The sequence below is a fragment of the Pseudorca crassidens genome, chromosome 18 (genome assembly GCF_039906515.1).
Source record: "Pseudorca crassidens isolate mPseCra1 chromosome 18, mPseCra1.hap1, whole genome shotgun sequence".
Taxonomy (NCBI): Eukaryota; Metazoa; Chordata; class Mammalia; order Artiodactyla; family Delphinidae; genus Pseudorca; species Pseudorca crassidens.
Window position 1 is genome coordinate 72,429,733 of NC_090313.1, and position 19,293 is coordinate 72,449,025.

General features: G+C 44.3%; 1 protein-coding gene across 1 annotated transcript in view; it reads right to left on the reverse strand.

Moving 5' to 3' along the window:
- B3GLCT (beta 3-glucosyltransferase) overlaps positions 1-19,293 on the reverse strand; it is a 108,473-nt gene that overhangs the window by 72,078 nt on the left and 17,102 nt on the right. Inside the window, exons 3-4 of the mRNA XM_067713514.1 lie at positions 16,034-16,073; positions 2,893-3,002 (exon numbers count right to left, since the gene is read on the reverse strand). Coding sequence (XP_067569615.1) covers positions 2,893-3,002; positions 16,034-16,073 — 150 coding nt within the window. The remainder of the gene's footprint in view (positions 1-2,892; positions 3,003-16,033; positions 16,074-19,293) is intronic.

Genomic DNA, 19,293 nt, shown 5'->3' on the forward strand with positions numbered 1-19,293 from the left:
GCACATACCTGGCAAACCATGGGGCTGACCCCTCAGAGGAGCCAGCCTGCTTCTGCCGCAGCACTGGTGATGCCCTGACAACTCTGCCCCGGATTCAGCTGTCCTTGTCTTCCCCAGCTGACGACTAGGCTGTCAGTTCTTTTTCAAGAATATGTCAGTTTCTTAAACCAAGTTCCAGTCAAGTTGCAACTAGGGAGCCATTACCTGCCTCTCCAAGTGACTCTGCTGCCCTATAGTCTGTGCATCTCAGCACTTAATTCTCTGCAGTTAATCTTCTTTCTCTGTTTTCACGTAGTTCTAGGTCAGGGTAGCTCATCATTGCCCCAGGTATTGTCTACAGACCCGGTGCGAGCTTTTGACAATCTGTGGATCTCCAAGATGCTATTCGTGGAATAAATTCAACTTTAAATCACATACGTAACATAAAGAACTCTACACAGAGAAAAAAAATGAACCAGTATCATGTACAGATGCAAACTGTAATATCTTTCCAGCCATTTCAACTACCAAAAGACGTGTTAACCCAAATATGAAATTACCTGAGTTGTAACAGTACACCCTGGATCTTGTGAGCAAATTAAATCCAAGTGCTAAAATGAAATTCTGTCATAACTACTTCAGTACTCATAGCTGGCTTCCACGCTAGGAAAGAACTGAATAAGAAAAACAGACTATCTGATAATAAAGGGAGGTTTCCAATTGCTTTAGTCTAGACTCCATTTATTATCACGGAAATTAGATGCTGGGGGAGGGGTTTGCTTGGTGATACTGCTTTATTAGGTGTCTTTAAATGTAAAACCAATACTGCCACCTAGTGGCGATCTAAGTCACCAGCTAAACAGGTGGTCTAAATGGCAAACTGCAAATGCAAAGGACAATACAAATTAAGTAGAAGCACACTGAAACTAAACAGAGCGCAGAATAAACTGCTAGAAAAGCTCAACACTTTAGAGAAATAGAAATGTTTTCTAACCTTTCTAGGAAAGGTTACCACAAGCAGAACACTGATCATGGTTGAACCATATTACAGCGTGTAACCAGGATGTTACATTCTTATGTTTTATACTGACCTCAGAGAACTTTAGAAAAGAGAGACACAAGGGCTTCCCTGGTGGCACAGTGGTTAAGAATCCGCCTGCCAATGCAGGGGACACGGGTTCGAGCCCTGGTCTGGGAAGATCCCACATGCCGTGGAGCAACGAAGCCCACGCACCACAACTACTGAGCCTGCGCTCTAGAGCCCGTGAGCCACAACTACTGAGCCCTCGTGCCACAACTACTGAAGCCCACGCACCTGGAGCCTGTGCTCCGCAACAAGAGGAGCCACTGCGATGAGAAGCCCACGCACTGCAACGAAGAGTAGCCCCCTCTTGCCACAACTAGAGAAAGCCTGCGCACAGCAACGAAGACCCAACGCAGCCAAAAAATAAATAAATAAATTTATTTTAAAAAAATAAATAAAACACACATGAATCTGCCTCTACAAAAGGGAAGGTACTTCTGGGAACAAGGTACAGAGATATATGTGCCCTTAATTCATATATGAATTCAAACGATACATAACTCTGTCCTGACATCATCACTGCTTCACAGTTTGGGGTAACAGCCAAGGCCCAACTGAGCTAAATTCCATGAATGCTCACCTGAACCCCACTGAGGGACTATGTGGGGCCCTGCTCCCTGACCCCCGCACAGGCCTCTACCAGAGCCCACGGAGGAACCCCAGCCTGTCAAGGTTGCTGCAGGACTTCCTCTCTGATGGAATCTGAAAAGGTTTAGTAGAAGAAAATCTCCAAAGTTGGGTTTCCAGACAAAGGGGAACTTAAAACTCATCAAGCTGCTCCTATCTCCAAGTAACCCTCCCCCCCAAAAAAACAAAAAAACCAACCACCTGTCTATAGCCTGCAACACTTTCCTCTCCCTTGAGAAGGTATGAGGAACCGAGGGTCTGTCCTTGCGGGGACGTGGGGAGGGTGGATGAATTTCATACGTAAAGCATTTAAAGATGAAGCACAGTAAGCTTTACTGTGAGCAGTGCCTTAACCTTGAATACCATTTACAGTTGTTCATTTTTCCATTGATATCTCCAACCCTTTATTTCCCAGCTCCCACCAACAGAAAGAAGCTGTCTGTCAAACACACAGGTCTCTTGTCAGAGAGCGCTTGACGGCTTTTACCTGCAGACAGCACTTCTGTCTTGAAGGCCACAGCCACATAGTGGAGCGGGCTGGGAGGAATTTCTTTGCTTGGCTAAAAAAGAAAGCTCCTGTATGGCAGCACAAGAAGGTAGCTCTTCCTTTGCCCCAAACCTCCAGCATCATTCAGAACAGATTTAAACTCAGCTCACGCCTATTTCAAACATCATTAAAGTGTACCTGGACGTGTCAGTCTTTCTCTCCATAATCCTTCTTGGATATTACATTATAAATCAAATCAAAAGTTCAATTAATAAGATCCAATTTTAAAACGGATTAAGAAACTCACAGAAGCAGCACCGCACTAAGGTTAATGAAAGTGTTATTTCAACATAGAAATTCCCATAGAACTTGTTACCAAAATTTTGAACATTAATTATCTTTGCTATTTTAAGCTCTGCCTTTAAAAAGTTATTTCTTCCACTTTTTTCTATCATACTTTATGATGAAACCGTGATAGTCCTATACATTTATATAATTCTCTTAAAAAATATATATAATAATTTAGAATACGATGCTTTGAGCATTAGAAATTAACTAGAGCATTTTAAACAATATAGTCCATATTAAGCCAGCAAAACAAAAAACGAGGTATTTTATCTCAATAAAATTGATCATCTATGGACCAAGAGCTTTGGAAAACATAAATGCATCAAGAAATAAGTAAGTACTGACATTCCAAGTCACCTCTACGTACCTGGGTAAGATCTGCAGCTTGCTTTAAGATGCTTTGTTTTAACTGTTCTGCTTTCTTTGCATGAAAAGAATTACTTTGACTCTGGATGACAAATGCAATTCCTTTTAAATCTAGAACAACAACAACAAAAAGTTTTCAGGTATTTTTTTTAACAACAACTGAAATAAACTTGAAAACAAGTCAAAAAAAAAAAAACAACCACAAGGCAAGCCTTCAGGCAATAAACTCTTAGGGAAAAAAAAATCAATTTATATGTAATTCTAATAACACAATCTCCCTTTTTAAACTGATCTCTGCAACTTCCTTCCTAGAAGTTAGTAAGTAAATAAGCCCGCTGTACTAACCAAGTCTGTGGTAACAAACTGTGACGTTGCTCCTGCATCTGTCAGAAAGTATGCAAATGTTAATGTGGGAAAGAACAGTCACTTCCCTCATCACTGAAAATCCAATGTCTGCAAGAAGCCTTTTAACAATTCCCACATAACCCTACAGTGTGTCTACCTGTTAGGGGCTGCATTGTGTCCCCCAAACTTCATGTGTTGAAGTCCTCACCCCCAGCACCTCACAATGTGACCTAATTTGGAATTGGGTCTTTACAGAGGTGATCGAGTTAAAGTGAGGTTATTAGTATAGGTCCTAATCCGATATACAGTACTTGGCGTCTTTATAAAAAGAGGAAATCCGGGCAAGAGACACACGGAGGGAGGATGCTGTGAAGACACAGGGAGAGGACGGCCACCTGCAAGCCAAGGAGGGGGGCCTCTGAGGAAACCAACCCAGCCTCCAGAACCGGGAGACAAACTTCTGCTGAAGCCACGCGGTTTGTGGCACTTAGTTTCAGCAGCCCTAGCAAACTAACACTCTACCTCAAGCACATTCTGGACAGCCCTTCAAGGTGACGCTCAGCAATGACCTCACAAGGCACCTGGCCAGGATGCAGTGTTATCTCCAGGAAAACAGCCACGATTCCACACAGCAGGGCTGTGGCGGGAAGGGCTGCATAAAAGCCTGTCGGCAACAGTGGCCGTATCTGCCGCCAGCTAAGACTGGCTTCGGGGCAGCCGGTGTCTTGACAGGGTCCAGACCAGGGCAGACCACAGATGTCTCGCCGCAGAGGGGGCTGCTCAGGCCCCGCACCAGGGAAGCACATCAGGCCTGCCCAGGTTCGGAGCTCGTGATAAAGAAAAGGAACTGCCGTTGTGTCAGGACGCTGCCACCAGACAGGGGTGCTGGCCGGAGGCAGGTGTCACAGACTTTTAGCCTCCAAGCAACATGGATGGACCTGGAGATGATCATACTAAGTGAAGTAAGTCAGACAGAGAAAGACAAATACATGATATCACTTATATGTGGAATCTAATAAAAAAAAATGCAACTGAACTTTTTTACAAAACTGAAATAGACGCAGACTTAGAGAATGAACCCCTGGTTACCGGGTGGGGGGGCAGGGAGGGGAGGGTTGGGGGGAGGGACAGACTAGGAGTTTGGGGTTGACATGTACACGCTGCTATATTTAAAATGGATACCCAACAAGGAGTACTGTACAGCACAGGGAACTCTGTTCCAGTACTCTGCAATAACTTAGACGGGAAAAGAATTTGAAAAAGAATAGACATATGTATACGTAAAACTAAATCACTTTGCTGTACACCTGAAACTAACACAACACTGTTAATCAACTATACTCCAATATAAAATAAAATTTTTTTAAAAATTAAAAATTTAAAAAACTGTAGCCTCCAGCAGGCTGACAGTAGATGAATGTGAGGACCCTCCCCCCACCAGGAGCTTTTCACTTTAACCCCTCGACTCAGGGCCGCTAACTTGGTTTTAATTTATTCCATTAAATTTTATCGTTCTCACGTTCAGTTCTATAGTTCCATTCATTTATTCACTCAAATATTCATACAACAAATAGCTCCACAGTGAGCAGTCCAGATCCTAAAAATAATCCAAAATGCTCTCTGGTTAAAACTCAACAAAAAATTTAAAAGGAAATGCTGAACAACCTGCTGAATATGACCTCATTCTTCCTTTGTAGGAGTTTATATAAATACGAACCCTCCACATACCGATCTCCGTTTTAAATCAGTATAAATGAGACACACAGATACAGCTCAAACGGGTATCTTCTACTTCAACTGAAATGGAACCTTCGATCCACTACATCTGAAACACTAACGTAACTGACTTATCAAAATGAAAAGTATTTATTTTTTTAAGACTGGAGTCATTAAGCCTCAGAGAATAATTTTTGCAAAATTTAATAAAGTTGAAGGCGCACATGTGCAATGACCCAGAAACTCCAGCCTTATTAGTCATCCTTGAGAAACTCGCAATGCGTGTACAAGGGAGCGTAACAAGAGTGCTCACAGCAGCACTGTGTAAAAAGAAACAATTGGAAGCAAACCAGACACCCCCTAACAGGATACACAGATTGGACTACTACACAGCAATAAACATTAACTGACGCTACGTGGATCAAGCCAGATGGATACTGGAGATGAACCCTACAGACAGAATGCTGAAAAAAGCAAGGCACAAGGGAATAACCATACAGTATAAATCAATGGTTTACAAAAATATAAACACAAATATATAAAAAATGGATATATACCATATATATGCATGTACACATATCAAATATGGTGTGAAAGTATAAAAGACCACAGGAGAACGATAGACACCAAATCAAGATGATGGTTTAAATGCTACAGCTGTGTTAGGAATATTTTATTTCTTAATCTGAGTGGTAGATACACCATGTTACTCTTTGTAGCTTCCTGTATGTTCAAAATAATTCATAATAAATTTTTTTAAAAGAGCAGCTCGGACTTCCCTGGTGGCGCAGTGGTTAAGAATCCTCCTGCCAATGCAGGGGACACAGGTTCAAGTCCCGGTCCGGGAAGATCCCACATGCCACAGAGCAACTAAGCCCATGTGCCACAACTACTGAGCCTGCACTCTAGAGCCTGAGAGCCACAACTACTCAAGCCTGCGCACCTACAGCCCGTGCACCGCAGCAAAGAGTAGCCCCGCCTCGCCACAACTAGAGAAAGCCCGCACACAGTCATGAAGACCCAGCGCAGCCAAAAAATAAATTACATAAATAAAAAAAATTATTTTTAAAAGTTAAAAAAAAAAAGAGCAGCTCCATCTGTCAAAAGGTTAACCCTGCAGGAATCAACTCCCACCACCTCCTCTACCAGATCAGCAAAGTTCCCACTGTTGGCACAGAAGCAGCTCTTTGGTGTGGGGAAGAGGCTTGGGGAGAAGAAAAAAAGCGAATTCTTCCCCTTTTCGTATCTGGGTCCTGTGCTATTTCCTCTGCTCCTGAGAGATCCCCTTCCTTTATCAAGTGCTTGGATCTCGCATGCTGTGTGCACTCATTCAGCAAACATCTCCAAGCCTCTTCTAAGCACGAGGATCCAGGATACACAAAGGAGCAAGCGTGGCCCCAGCACGGGAGTCTAGCTCAGAAGACGCCATCACAGCACGAGGCCGCGGGTGTCACTGCAGAGCCAAGCGGGGACCCTGGGGGCACAGAGGAGGAGAGCCAGTGCAGGGAGAGCTTCTGGGGAGGGGTGCTTCCTGAGTTTCCTCTAAAATGCAGCAGTGGGACTTCCCTGGCGGTCCAGTGGTTAAGACTCCGCACTTCCACTGCAGGGGGCACAGGTTCAATCCCTAGTCGGGAACTAAGATCCCACACGTGCACAGTGAGGCCAAAAAAATAAAATATTAAAATTAAAAATTAACATAAAAAAATTAAAATGAAATAAACATTTAAAAAGTAAAAAAAAAATAAGACACAGTTTTCTACAGACTCAGGCACAAGGTAGCAGATCAGTGGCAGGAAGAAGAGAGTTATCACAGAGCCCACAGCCCACCTTATCTTGGGAGCAGCCCTGAGAGGTGACCAGGGAGTTTATCGGGCATTTCTGAGAAAAGGATGAAGGGAACAGTCAGTGATAAAGTTAGAGAGGAAGGCTGCGTCAGCCAGATCAGATCAGGAAGGATTTATGTGCCACGCAAAGAGGCCGGGTCTATAGATTAACAGCTTTCAAACTGGGGAAGGGCCCCAGAGCACTCTGGGACCCCAGATAGCAGAGCCTCCCCAGAGGATGTGATGAGGACACCAAGTCCTGGGGACACCCAGGGACGACTTTTCCAACAGAGAGAGCAGTGAAGGTTCGGGACAGCAAATGGAGTGTTGGGCCCTGACGTATTACAGTTAGGGGAGGCTGTACGGTGAGGTAAGGAACGGCATGCGTGTGCTGGCGTTTCCTGTATGAGGCAAAAGCGGAAGGGTGTACCCAGGTCCTACAACCCTGACACAATGAACGATGACCACGTTCAGCCCTATCCCCATTCCAGAAAAGAACCAGCATAGTACAGTTTGGTTCTTAGATTCCTGCTGTTCTTTATGTATCGGCACCAGGAAACGTTTCCTGACATACATCCTAAGCCCTCCTGGACTGCATCGCATTCTGGCCGAGTCTAGATCTCCGGGTTGTCTTCTCTGTTCATGCCGTTCAACCACGTGACTCTTAAGCTCTCACTGCCTGGTCAGTGGAACCAAATAAGACGATTCCGCTATTTTCCCATCCCTTTGCTGATATTTCCCTAAACCCACTGCAATGTGCCTTGAGCAAACACAGTCACAACTCAAGACAGACTGTCACTGTACCTCCTCCAGGAATGAGTGATAAATGGGTCACACACTAAGTGCCTGACAATAATGATGAGTGTGACGGGCGAGAAGGGAAGATAGTCAAGGATACAGCGAGGACCCACTCGGTGTTAAAGCCGACAGTAGCTGTAGAACTTTCAGGAAACAGGACCAGAGATGGCTACAGAGGGAGCCCTGTAGGAGGATTAACTCTTTTGTGAAGAGGAAAGCAATCAAAGGTGGGGACACACAGTTCTTTGAGGCAGAAGCCCAGTGTGTCTCCCTTTGCTAGCAAAGCAATAAAGCTATCCTTTTCTTTTTTTTTCCTTTTTATAAATTATTTAGTTTTAGCTGTGTTGGGTCTTCGTTGCTGTGCACAGGCTATCTCTGGTAGGGGCGAGCGGGGGCTACTCTTCATTGCCGTGTGCGGGCTTCTCATTGTGGTGGCTTTTGTTGTGCAGCGTGGGCTCTGGGCACACAGGCTTCAGTAGTTGTGGCACATGGGCTCAGTAGTTGTGGCACACAGGCTTAGTTGCTCCGTGGCATGTGGGATCTTCCAGGGCCAGGGCTCGAACCCGTGTGCCCTGCATTGGCAGGTGGATTCTTAACCACTGCGCCACCAGTCATTGGTTCAAGATGCTGGAGTAGAAGGACGTGCTCTCACTCCCTCTTGTGAGAGCACCGGAATCACAACTAACTGCTGAACAATCATCGACAGGAAGACACTGGAACTCACCAGAAAAGATACCCCACATCCAAAGACAAAGGAGAAGCCACAATGAGATGGTAGGAGGGGCGCTATCACAGTAAAATCAAATCCCATAACTGCTGGGTGGGTGACTCACAAACTGGAGAACACTTATACCACAGAAGTCCACCCACTAGAGTGAAGGTTCTGAGCCCCATGTCAGGCTTCTCAACCTGGGGGTCCGGCAACAGGAGGAGGAACTTCCAGAGAATGAGACGTTGAAGGCTAGTGGGAATTGATTGCAGGACTTCGACAGGACTGGGGGAAACAGAGACTCCACTCTTGGAGGACACACACAAAGTACTGTGCACATCAGGACTCAGGGGAAGGCGCAGTGACCCCATAGGAGACTGAACCAGACCTACCTGCTAGTGTTGGACGGTCTCCTGCAGAGGTGAGGGGTGGCTGTGTCTCACCGTGAGGACAAGGACACGGGCAGCAGAAGTTCTGGGCAGTACTCCTTGGCATGAGCCCTCCCAGAGTCCGCCATTAGCCCACCAAAGAGCCTGGGTAGGCTCCAGTGTTGGTTCGGCTCAGGCCAAACAACCAATAGGGAGGGAACCCAGCCCCACCCATCAGCAGACAATGAGATTAAAGTTTTACTGAGCTCTGCCCACCAGAGCAACAGCCAGCTCTATCCACCACCAGTCCCTCCCATCAAGCCCCTTAGACAGACTCATCCACCAGAGGGCAGGCAGCAGAAGAAGAACGACAACCCTGCAGCCTGTGGAACAAAAACCACATTCACAGGATGACAGACAAGATGAAAAGGCAGAGGGCTATGTACCAGATGAAGGAACAAGAAGAACCCTCAGAAAAACAACTAAATGAAGTGGAGATAGGCAACCTTCCAGAAAAAGAATTCAGAATAATGATAGTGAAGATGATCCAGGACCTCAGGAAATGAATGGAGGCAAAGATCGAGAAGATGCAAGAAATGTTTAACAAAGACCTAAAAGAATTAAAGAATGAACAAACAGAGATGAACAATACAATAACTGAAATGAAAACTACACTAGAAGGAATCAACAGCAGAATAACTGAGGCAGAAGAACAGATAAGTGACGTGGAAGACAAAATGGTGGAATTTACTGCTGCAGAACAGAATAAAGAAAAAAGAATGAAAAGAAATGAAGACAGCCTAAGAGACCTCTGGGAAACATTAAATGCAACAACTTTCAGATTATAGGGGTCCCAGAAGGAGAAGAGAGAGAGAAAGAACCCAAGAAAATATCTGAAGAGATTATAGTTGAAAACTTCCCTAACATGGGAAAGGAAATAGCCACCCAAGTCCAGGAAGTGAAGAGAATCCCAGGCAGGATAAAGCCAAGGAGAAACACACCGAGACACACGGTAATCAAATTGGCAAAAATTAAAGACAAAGAAAAATTATTGAAAGCAGCAAGGGGAAAATGACAAATAACATACAAGGGAACTCCAGTAAGGTTAACAGCTGATTTCTTAGCAGAAACTCTACAAGCCAAAAGGGAGTGGCATGATATACTTAAGGAAGCCAGAAGGGAGTGGCATGATATACTTAAGGTGATGAAAGGGAAGAACCAACCAAGATTACTCTACCCAACTCTACCCAGCAAGGATCTCATTCAGATTCCATGGAGAAATCAAAAGCTTTACAGATGAGCAAAAGCTAAGAGAATTCAGCACCGCAAAACCAGCTCTACAACAAATTGTAAAGGAACTTCTCTAAGTGGGAAACACAAGAGAAGAAAAGGACCTACAAAAACAAACCCAAAACAATTAAGAAAATGGAAATACAAACATACATATTGATAACTACCTTAAACGTGAATGGATTAAATGCTCCAACCAAAAGACACAGACTGGCTGAATGGATACAATAAAAAGATCCATCTATATGCTGTCTACAAGAGACCCACTTCAGACCTAGGGAGACATACAGACTGAAAGTGAGGGGATGGAAAAAGATATTCCACGCAAATGGAAATCAAAAGAAAGCTGGAGTAGCAATACTCATATTAGACAAAATAGACTTTAAAATAAAGAATGTTACAAGAGACAAGGAAGGACACTACGTAATGATCAAGGGATCAATCCAAGAAGAAGATATAACAATTATAAATATATATGCACCCAACATAGGAGCACCTCAATACATAAGGCAACTGCTAACAGCTATAAAAGAGGAAATCGACAGTAACACAATAATACTGGGGGAATTTAACACCTCACTTACACCAATGGACAGATCATCCAAACAGAAAATTAATAAGGAAACACAAGATTTAAATGACAAAACAGACCAGATAGATTTAATTGATATTTATAGGACATTCCATCCAAAAACAGCAGATTACACTTTCTTCTCAGGGCGCACGGAACATTCTCTAGGATAGATCACATCTGGGGACACAAATCAAACCTCAGTAAATTTAAGAAAATTGAAATCATATCAAGCATCTTTTCTGACCGCAACACTATGAGATCAGAAATAAATTATGGGGAAAAAAATGTAAAAAAGACAAACACATGGGGGCTAAACAATACGTTACTAAATAACCAAGAGATCACTGAAGAAATCAAAGAGGAAATCAAAACATACCTAGAGACAAATGACAATGAAAACACGACGATCCAAAACCTACGGGATGCAGCAAAAGCAGTTCTAAGAGGGAAGTTTATAGCAATACAATCCTACTTCAAGAAACAACAAACACCTCAGATAAACAATCTAACCTTACACCTAGAGGAACTAGAGAAAGAAGAACAAAACCCAAAGTTAGCAGAAGGAAAGAAATCATAAAGATCAGAGCAGAAATAAATGAAACAGAAACAAAGAAAACAATAGCAAAGATCAATAAAACTAAAAGCTGGTTCTTTGAGAAGATAAACAAAATTGATAAACCATTAACCAGACTCATCAAGAAAAAGAGGGAGAGGACACAAATCAATAAAATTAGAAATGAAAAAGGAGAAGTTACAACAGACACTCAGAAATACAAAGCATCCTAAGAGACTACTACAAGTGACTCTATGCCAATAAAATGGACAACCTGGAAGAAATGGACAAATTCTTAGAAAGGTATAACCTTCCAAGACTGAACCAGGAAGAAACAGAAAATATGAACAGACCAATCACAAGTAATGAAATTGAAACTGTGATTTAAAATCTTCCAACAAACAAAAGTCCAGGACCAGAGGGCTTCACAGGTGAATTCTATCAATCATTCAGAGAAGAGCTAACACCCAACCTTCTCAAAGTCTTCCAAAAAACTGCAGAGGAAGGAACACCCCCACACTCATTCTATGAGGCCACCATCACCCTGATACCAAAACCAGACAAAGATACTACAGAAAAAGAAAATTACAGACCACTATCACTGATGAATATAGATACAAAAATCCTCAACAAAATACTAGCAAACTGAACCCAACAACACATTAAAAGGATCATACACCACAATCAAGTGGGATTTATCCCAGGGATGCAAGGATTCTTCAATATATGCAAATCAATGTGATACACCATATTAACAAATTGAAGAAGAAAAACCATATGATCATCACAATAGATGCAGAAAAAGCTTTTGACAAAATTCAACACATATTTATGATAAAAACTCTCCATAAAGTGCTCACAGAGGGAAACTACCTCAACATAATAAAGGCCATATAGGACAAACCCACAGCAAACATCATTCTCAATGGTGAAAAACTGAAAGCATTTCCTCTAAGATCTGGAACAAGACAAGGATGTCCACGCTCACCACTATTATTCAACATAGTTTTGGAAGTCCTAGCCATGGCAATCAGAGAAGAAAAGGAAATAAAAGGAATACAAATCGGAAAAGAAGAAGTAAAGCTGTCAGTGTTTGCAGATGACATGATACTATACATAAAGAATTCTAAAGATGCCACCAGAAAACAACTAGAGCTAATCAATGAATTTGGTAAAGTTGCAGGATACAACATTAATGCACAGAAATCTCTTGCATTCCTATACACTAATGATGAAAAATCTCAAAGAGAAATTAAGGAAACACTCCCATTTACCACTGCAACAAAAAGAATAAAATACCTAGGACTAAACCTACCTAGGGAGACAAAAGACCTGTACTCAGAAAACTATAAGACACTGATGAAAGAAATTAAAGATGATACAAACAGACAGAGAGATATACCATGTTCTTGGATTGGAAGAATAAACACTGTGAAAATGACTATACTACCCAATGCAATCTACAGGTTCAATGCAATACCTATCAAATTACCAATGGCATTTTTACAGAACTAGAAAAAAAAATCTTAAAATTTGTATGGAGACACAAAAGACCCCGAATAGTCAAAGTGATCTTGAGGGAAAAAAACGGAGCTGGAGGAATCAGATTCCCTGACTTCAGACTATACTACAAAGCTACAGTAATCAAGACAATATGGTACTGGCACAAAAACAGAAATATAGATCAATGGCACAGGATAGAAAGCCCAGAGATAAACTCACACACCTATGGTCAACTAATCTATGACAAAGGAGGCAAGGATATACAATGGAGAAAAGACAGTCTCTTCAATAAGTGGTGCGGGGGAAACTGGACACCTACATGTAGAAGAATGAAATTAGAACACTCCCTAACACCATATACAAAAAATAAACTCCAAATGAATTAGAGACCTAAATGTAAGACCAATACTATAAAACTCTTAGGAGGAAAACATAGGAAGACATTCTTTGACATAAATCACAGCAAGATCTTTTTTGATCCACCTCCTAGAGTAATGGAAATAAAAACAAAAATAAACAAATGGGACCTAATGAAACTTAAAAGCTTTTGCACAGCAAAGGAAACTACAAACAAGACAAAAAGACAACCCTCAGAATTGAAGAAAATATTTGCAAACGAATCAACAGACAAAGGATTAATCTCCAAAATATATAAACAGCTCATGCAGCTCAATATTAAAAAAAACTAATAATCCAATCCAAAAATGGGCAGAAGACTTAAATAGACATTTCTCCAAAGCAGACATACAGATGACCTAGAAGCACATGACAAGCTGCTCAACATCACTAATTATTAGAGAAATGCAGATCAAAACTACAATGAGGGATCACCTCACACCAGTTAGAATGGGCAACATCAGAAAATCTACAAACAACAAATGCTGGAGAGGGTGGAGAAAAGGGAACCCTCTTGCACTGTTGGTGGGAATGTAAATTGATACAGCCGCTATGGAGAACAGTACGGAGCTTCCTTAGAAAACTAAAAATAGAACTACCATATGACCCAGCAATCTCACTACTGGGCATATACCCTGCGAAAACCATAATTCAAAATGACACGTGCGGGCTTCCCTGGTGGCGCAGTGGTTGAGAGTCCGCCTGCCGATGCAGGGGACACGGGTTCGTGCCCCGGTCTGGAAGGATCCCGCATGCCGCAGAGTGGCTGGGCCCGTGAGCCATGGCCGCTGAGCCTGCCCGTCCAGAGCCTGTGCTCCGCAGCGGGAGAGGCCACAGCAGTCAGAGGCCTGCGTACCACTAAAAAAAAAACAAAAAACAAGACACATGCACCCCAATGTTCATTGCAGCACTATTTACAATAGCCAGGTCATGGAAGCAACCTAAATGCCCATCGACAGATGAATGGATAAAGATGTGGTACATATATACAATGGAATATTACTCAGCCATAAAAAGGAACGAAATTGAGTCATTTGTAGAGACGTAGATGGATCTAGAGACTGTCATAGAGTGAAGTAAGTCAGAAAGAGGAAAACAAATATCGTATATTAACACGTATATGTGGAACCTAGAAAAATGGTACAGATGAACCGGTTTGCAGGGCAGAAATTGAGACACAGACGTAGAGAAGAAACGTATGGACACCAAGGGGGGAAAGCAGTTGGGGGGGGGCGGTGGGATGAACTGGTAGATTGGGATTGACATATATACACTAATTTGTATAAAATGGATAACTAGTAAGAACCTGCTGTACAAAAAAATAAATAAAATACAATTCAAAAATTCACAAAAAGAAAAAGCAATCAAAGGTTCTCTAATTCTCCCGTTTCTGAGTATATACCATGCACCAACCATTCCACTAAGTACTAATCTCTCCCGGTCGAAAATTATCTCACGCTGGTGTTTTTCCGATGTGAAATCAATGTGATGGTCTTCTGACAAAAGCTGCATAACAAGTGCCTGGGACTTCAGGCTGGGGGATGGACACACACACACACAGGAAGAGCCACTGGAGGGATGTCGTACTTGGTGAGAACCATGGTCCCCAGTGAATGTACTGATTAGGCAATGAGTCAAAAGAGGAAAAAAGACTGCCCCACGCTTGGAGTCGGTCACCCAGCCCTGAGCACCGTGAGACCAGGATCCAGGCACTGATTCTGCTGGGATGGCTGCTTTAGTAGCCCCACCGCCATCCCGGTCCTGTAGACTGACGTTAAGTAAATAAGCTCCCTGAGTCGTTTTTCAGATGAACTGATACCAAGTTCAGTTATCACTGGATTTGCCATTTGCAACTTGGAGACTGTAGATTCACTTGCTCAGGCAGCTCCCCAGGTACGTTCAAGACCACATTCCAGATCAGGGCCATTGTTCATTTAAGAACCACTTACTACGAGGAGGCCCACCAGCTCCCACGAAATCAACACACAGCCAAATGCCCAAATGCACAGGGGTTGGCCTCAGAGGAAAAATCTCCGAGGATTTTAAGTCTCCTCCCGTGAGTGGAGGCTCAGCCACACAGGGTGTTGTAATGCAGGGAAGGCAGAGCAATGAACCCCTGTGGCTCCCTAAACACTGCCGCTCTCAGATCCGAAGACTCCAGCCCACCCCCTGTGGTCCCCCCGCACACCCAGGCCCAGCACAGTCCATCCCACCCTGCCACCCGGAGGGGGGCCTCTCCTGCCTTCTAGACACCTCAGAACCCAGGCCCAGGCAAGGAGGGCCTAGGAAGGAAAGCGTCCCTTTCCCCCGTCCAAAGGCCCACCTCCCAGGTCTCCATGGCCCACCCTGGGATGACTGACAATGATCAAGTTCACACACTCTAGGAAGAGACCCAACACACAGAGGCGCGGCCCTGCCCTCCCATCAACACCCTGGGGCCCGCTGCCCACGGAATCCGAATCCGAACTCGTGGTCACACCCCTGAAGATGCTCACAATATGTGGGGAGAAAGATGTGTGTAAAAGGGAGCACAGACATGAGTGCCGATGGGCTGTGAGGCGGGTACCGTGTGTCTGCAAGGCAGCCAGGAGCGGCCTCGCCCCATGTTTTAACAGAAGACGCGGCTGCCAAGCTGACCCGAAGGGGACGGGCATGCTGCCTGCAGGTCAGCAGTGGCGACCCGGCTCCCAGCGGAGGGCACGTGAGCCAAGGCCACAGCTGACCCTTCGTCCCGCGAAGTGTGCCACAGCCTCTGTCTCATTGGCCTCTGCACCCTCACAGCGGCCCCCCGGCATGGGAATCTGTCCTCATTGGCCACTCAGTAAACTGTGGCCGAGGGAATTCAATCCAGCGTATTAGCTGTTACTTCCAATATGTCAATCTGAAAAGTGTTCCCCCTGTGTCTTCATGAGGGTAAACACCGGGCTGGGCCAAAGACGGCCTATTTGGACAACAATATTTATCCCATAAATAAAATCAGAAAGGAAAATTCACTTCACTGAAATATAATTTACAAGAAGTACACCTGAATACATACTCTTAAGTTAAAAAAGAAATCATTACTCACCTACGTCATTTTTCTCTGATATACCACTTTTCTCCAAATTCTGTATTTTAAATAAAAGAGAAAAAGATAAATCTCGTCACATAACAAAACTAGCAATACACCAAATACATATGTATGGTACATATTAACATTTGGAGGTAGACATTGAAAATGAGAGCTTGGAAATGCTTCCCTAAAGAAAGAGACCAAAATTAAGCGGGGGGGGGAGGGGGCAGCAACAACGTATCAATACTTCTGCATCACAGCAGAAGATTCCTATGGGGCCGTTCCTCTCTGATGTCATCCTGAGCACGTCACTGAATTGAGGTGAGGCTCGCTCTTCCTGAGTAAGATGGTTCATGATGCTCTTGGGAGGGTTAATTTTAAAAACTTGTAAATGCTAAGCATTACAAATATATCAGAGATAGTACCGATTCTAGTTGTGTGTTCCTCAGGTAAATGGGCTCTACTAATTATCGTATTTAACATTTTGGGGGCTCAGACGTATTGCCGTCAAGAATGACACCACCAGGACTTCCCTGGTGGTCCAGTGGTTAAGAATCCTCCTTCCAATGCAGGGGACGTGGGTTCGATCCCTGGTCGGGGAACTAAGATCCCACATGCCACAGGGCAACTGAGCCCGTGCATCACAACTAGAGAACCCCACGCGCCACAACGAAGATTCAGCGCAGCCAGAAAATAAATAAATAAATATTGTGCTTGCGTGGTACATCAAAAAAAAAAAGAAAAAAGAATGACACCACCGTGTTCTCTCCTACCTGAGAAGCAGCCCTGAGGGCCTGAGTAGGACCGTGGAGGGGGTCAGCCTCGGGCTCATGACATTTCATGAGCACAGAAGGGACGTCTCAGAGCTGCAGAGCTTCAGACGCAGAAATCTGGACGTGGGCACGTAAGCACAGAAGTACCTGATCCTGATTAAATCAGGGAGGAGCTCTTCAAAGACTTCTCTGACAAAGCACAGAGTGTCAGCAGCTAAATCTGCCACTTTCATTGTCTTCTCTGGAAGAAGGAATTTTCTCTCTAACTGCCCCTTTCCATTTGCAACGGTACATGCTATAATTATGATAAATGGACGGTGGCAAATACCCCTCCATCTTCTTCACAGACTGCAACGAGAAGTGCAGTTGTGAGCCTTTATCACCAAAACCGGAACAGCTTAAAAGCCAAGACGCTGCCACAGAGACGTGTCCTCTTAGGATGCAGGAGGGACCGTGACAGCAGATGAGGACAGGGGGAGGAACACAGGGGAGCAGCCACCTTCCGTAGCATTTTCTGAAATTATCTTTGTCTCAAGAACAGAAATACCACCGAGTCGAGAAGAACCTCAGAGTTACGTACTGATTTGCTGTACCTCGGGATCAAGTGACACTTTACCTAATCCTGATAAAACTCTTTTCAGAAGAGCCACTAAAGAGACTGGAGGGCTTCCCTGGTGGTGCAGTGGTTGAGAGTCCGCCTGCCGATGCAGGGGACACGGGTTCGTGCCCCGGTCCGGGAGGATCCCACATGCCGCGGAGCGGCTGGGCCCGTGAGCCATGGCCGCTGAGCCTGCGCGTCCGGAGCCTGTGCTCCGCAACGGGGGAGGCCCCAACAGTGAGAGGCCCGCGTATCACAAAAAAAAAAAAAAAAAAGAAGACTGGAAAGCTCAAGCCACTTCCCTACATGTGCTGAAGCAGAGCCAGGCTATTGTCCTAGGTTAGCGCGTGTGGACTCACTGCCCCTCTGGCCAGGAGCATTGCCTGCACTCGGGGACGGAACCCTCGGCTTCCCCTGGGGCCAGGCTGCCTTCTCCTTGCCAGGCCACAGCTTTGGCTGCCAGATGAGGATAACGGAAAATTGGAGATTTTCGATTTAAAAATAGCACTGGAATGGACGAAGAAAATGTGGTCCCTCCATACAACGGCCTTAGAAAGGAAGGGATTCTGACATCTGCTACGATATGGACGCACCTCGAGGACATTATGCTAAGTGAAATAGGCCAGTTATAAAGAGACAGAGACGGTATGACTCCATTTACATGAGGTACCTAGGACCACTGAATTCACAGAGATGGAAAGCAGGGTGGTGGGGGGCTGGGGGAGGAGGATGGAGAATTGTGGCTTACTGGGTGCAGAGGTTCAGTTTTGCAGGATGAAAAGAGTTCTGGAGACTGCTTGTGCAACAGTAGGAATATACTTAACACTACTGAACTGTACACTTAAAAATGGTTAAAATGGCTTCCCTGGTGGCGCAGTGTTGGGAGTCCGCCTGCCGATGCAGGGGACACGGGTTCGTGCCCCGGTCCGGGAAGATCCCACGTGCCGCGGAGCGGCTGGGCCCGTGAGCCATGGCCGCTGAGCCTGCGCGTCCGGAGCCTGTGCTCCGCAACGGGAGAAGCCACAGCAGTGAGAGGCCCGCGTACCGCAAAAAAAAAAAAAAAAAAAAAAAAGGTTAAAATGGTAAATTTTATGTTGTGTATTTTACCACAATTTTTTAAAAATAGCACGGGAGATGATCCAATCCAACACTCCCCTTTGCAAGTCAGGGAGGCTCAGAAAGATACAGGATTTGCCCAACCTCCAACAGCCATTCCAGCCACAGAGCCAGGATTAAAATCCAGGTCTCTGTCTCCTTTCCGGCGTTCTTTCCTTCCACCCACCGGTAACGCGTGCCCGGTCCTCGTCCAGAGGCGTTCTTCAGAAAATACGTGTCATTAGATGGAAATATATTTTGAGTGTACACTAAGAGCAATACCTACAATAAAAGTCACCTTTATCCACAAGTAGAACACAAAAACTATCCTGAACTCAGCGATTCCAGACTAAACAAGCTGGAACAGGAACTGGACTTTCTACCAGATGCCCTGCTAAAACCAAAGAAAATCAACCAAAATTCCACAGCTTTCTATCTGTTATTAAGCACTGCGGCTCCGACTGCCTGACACAATAGCTAGGACGTGTAAACTGTAAAAATAAAATATCCAAGAAATACTTGAATGAGGTGAACTGAAACGGAACCAGAATGGTCTTCAGTAATTTCCCCTTTGAGAAAGAAAATGAGACTAAATGAACGAATTGACAGAACATTTACAATTCTGTCTCCAGCTTCCCTCGTGAAAAGGCTTAGCTTTTCCCAAGAAGAAACACACGGTTTGTTTTATTATCCATGTTTCTGACACTGACTATCAATACCCATCAAAATGTGCTCACTGTCAAAGTTTTCTAAGTCAACGGGATTGCTACTCAGACAGGAAAGACATTTGCTACCAGGGCATCTACCCC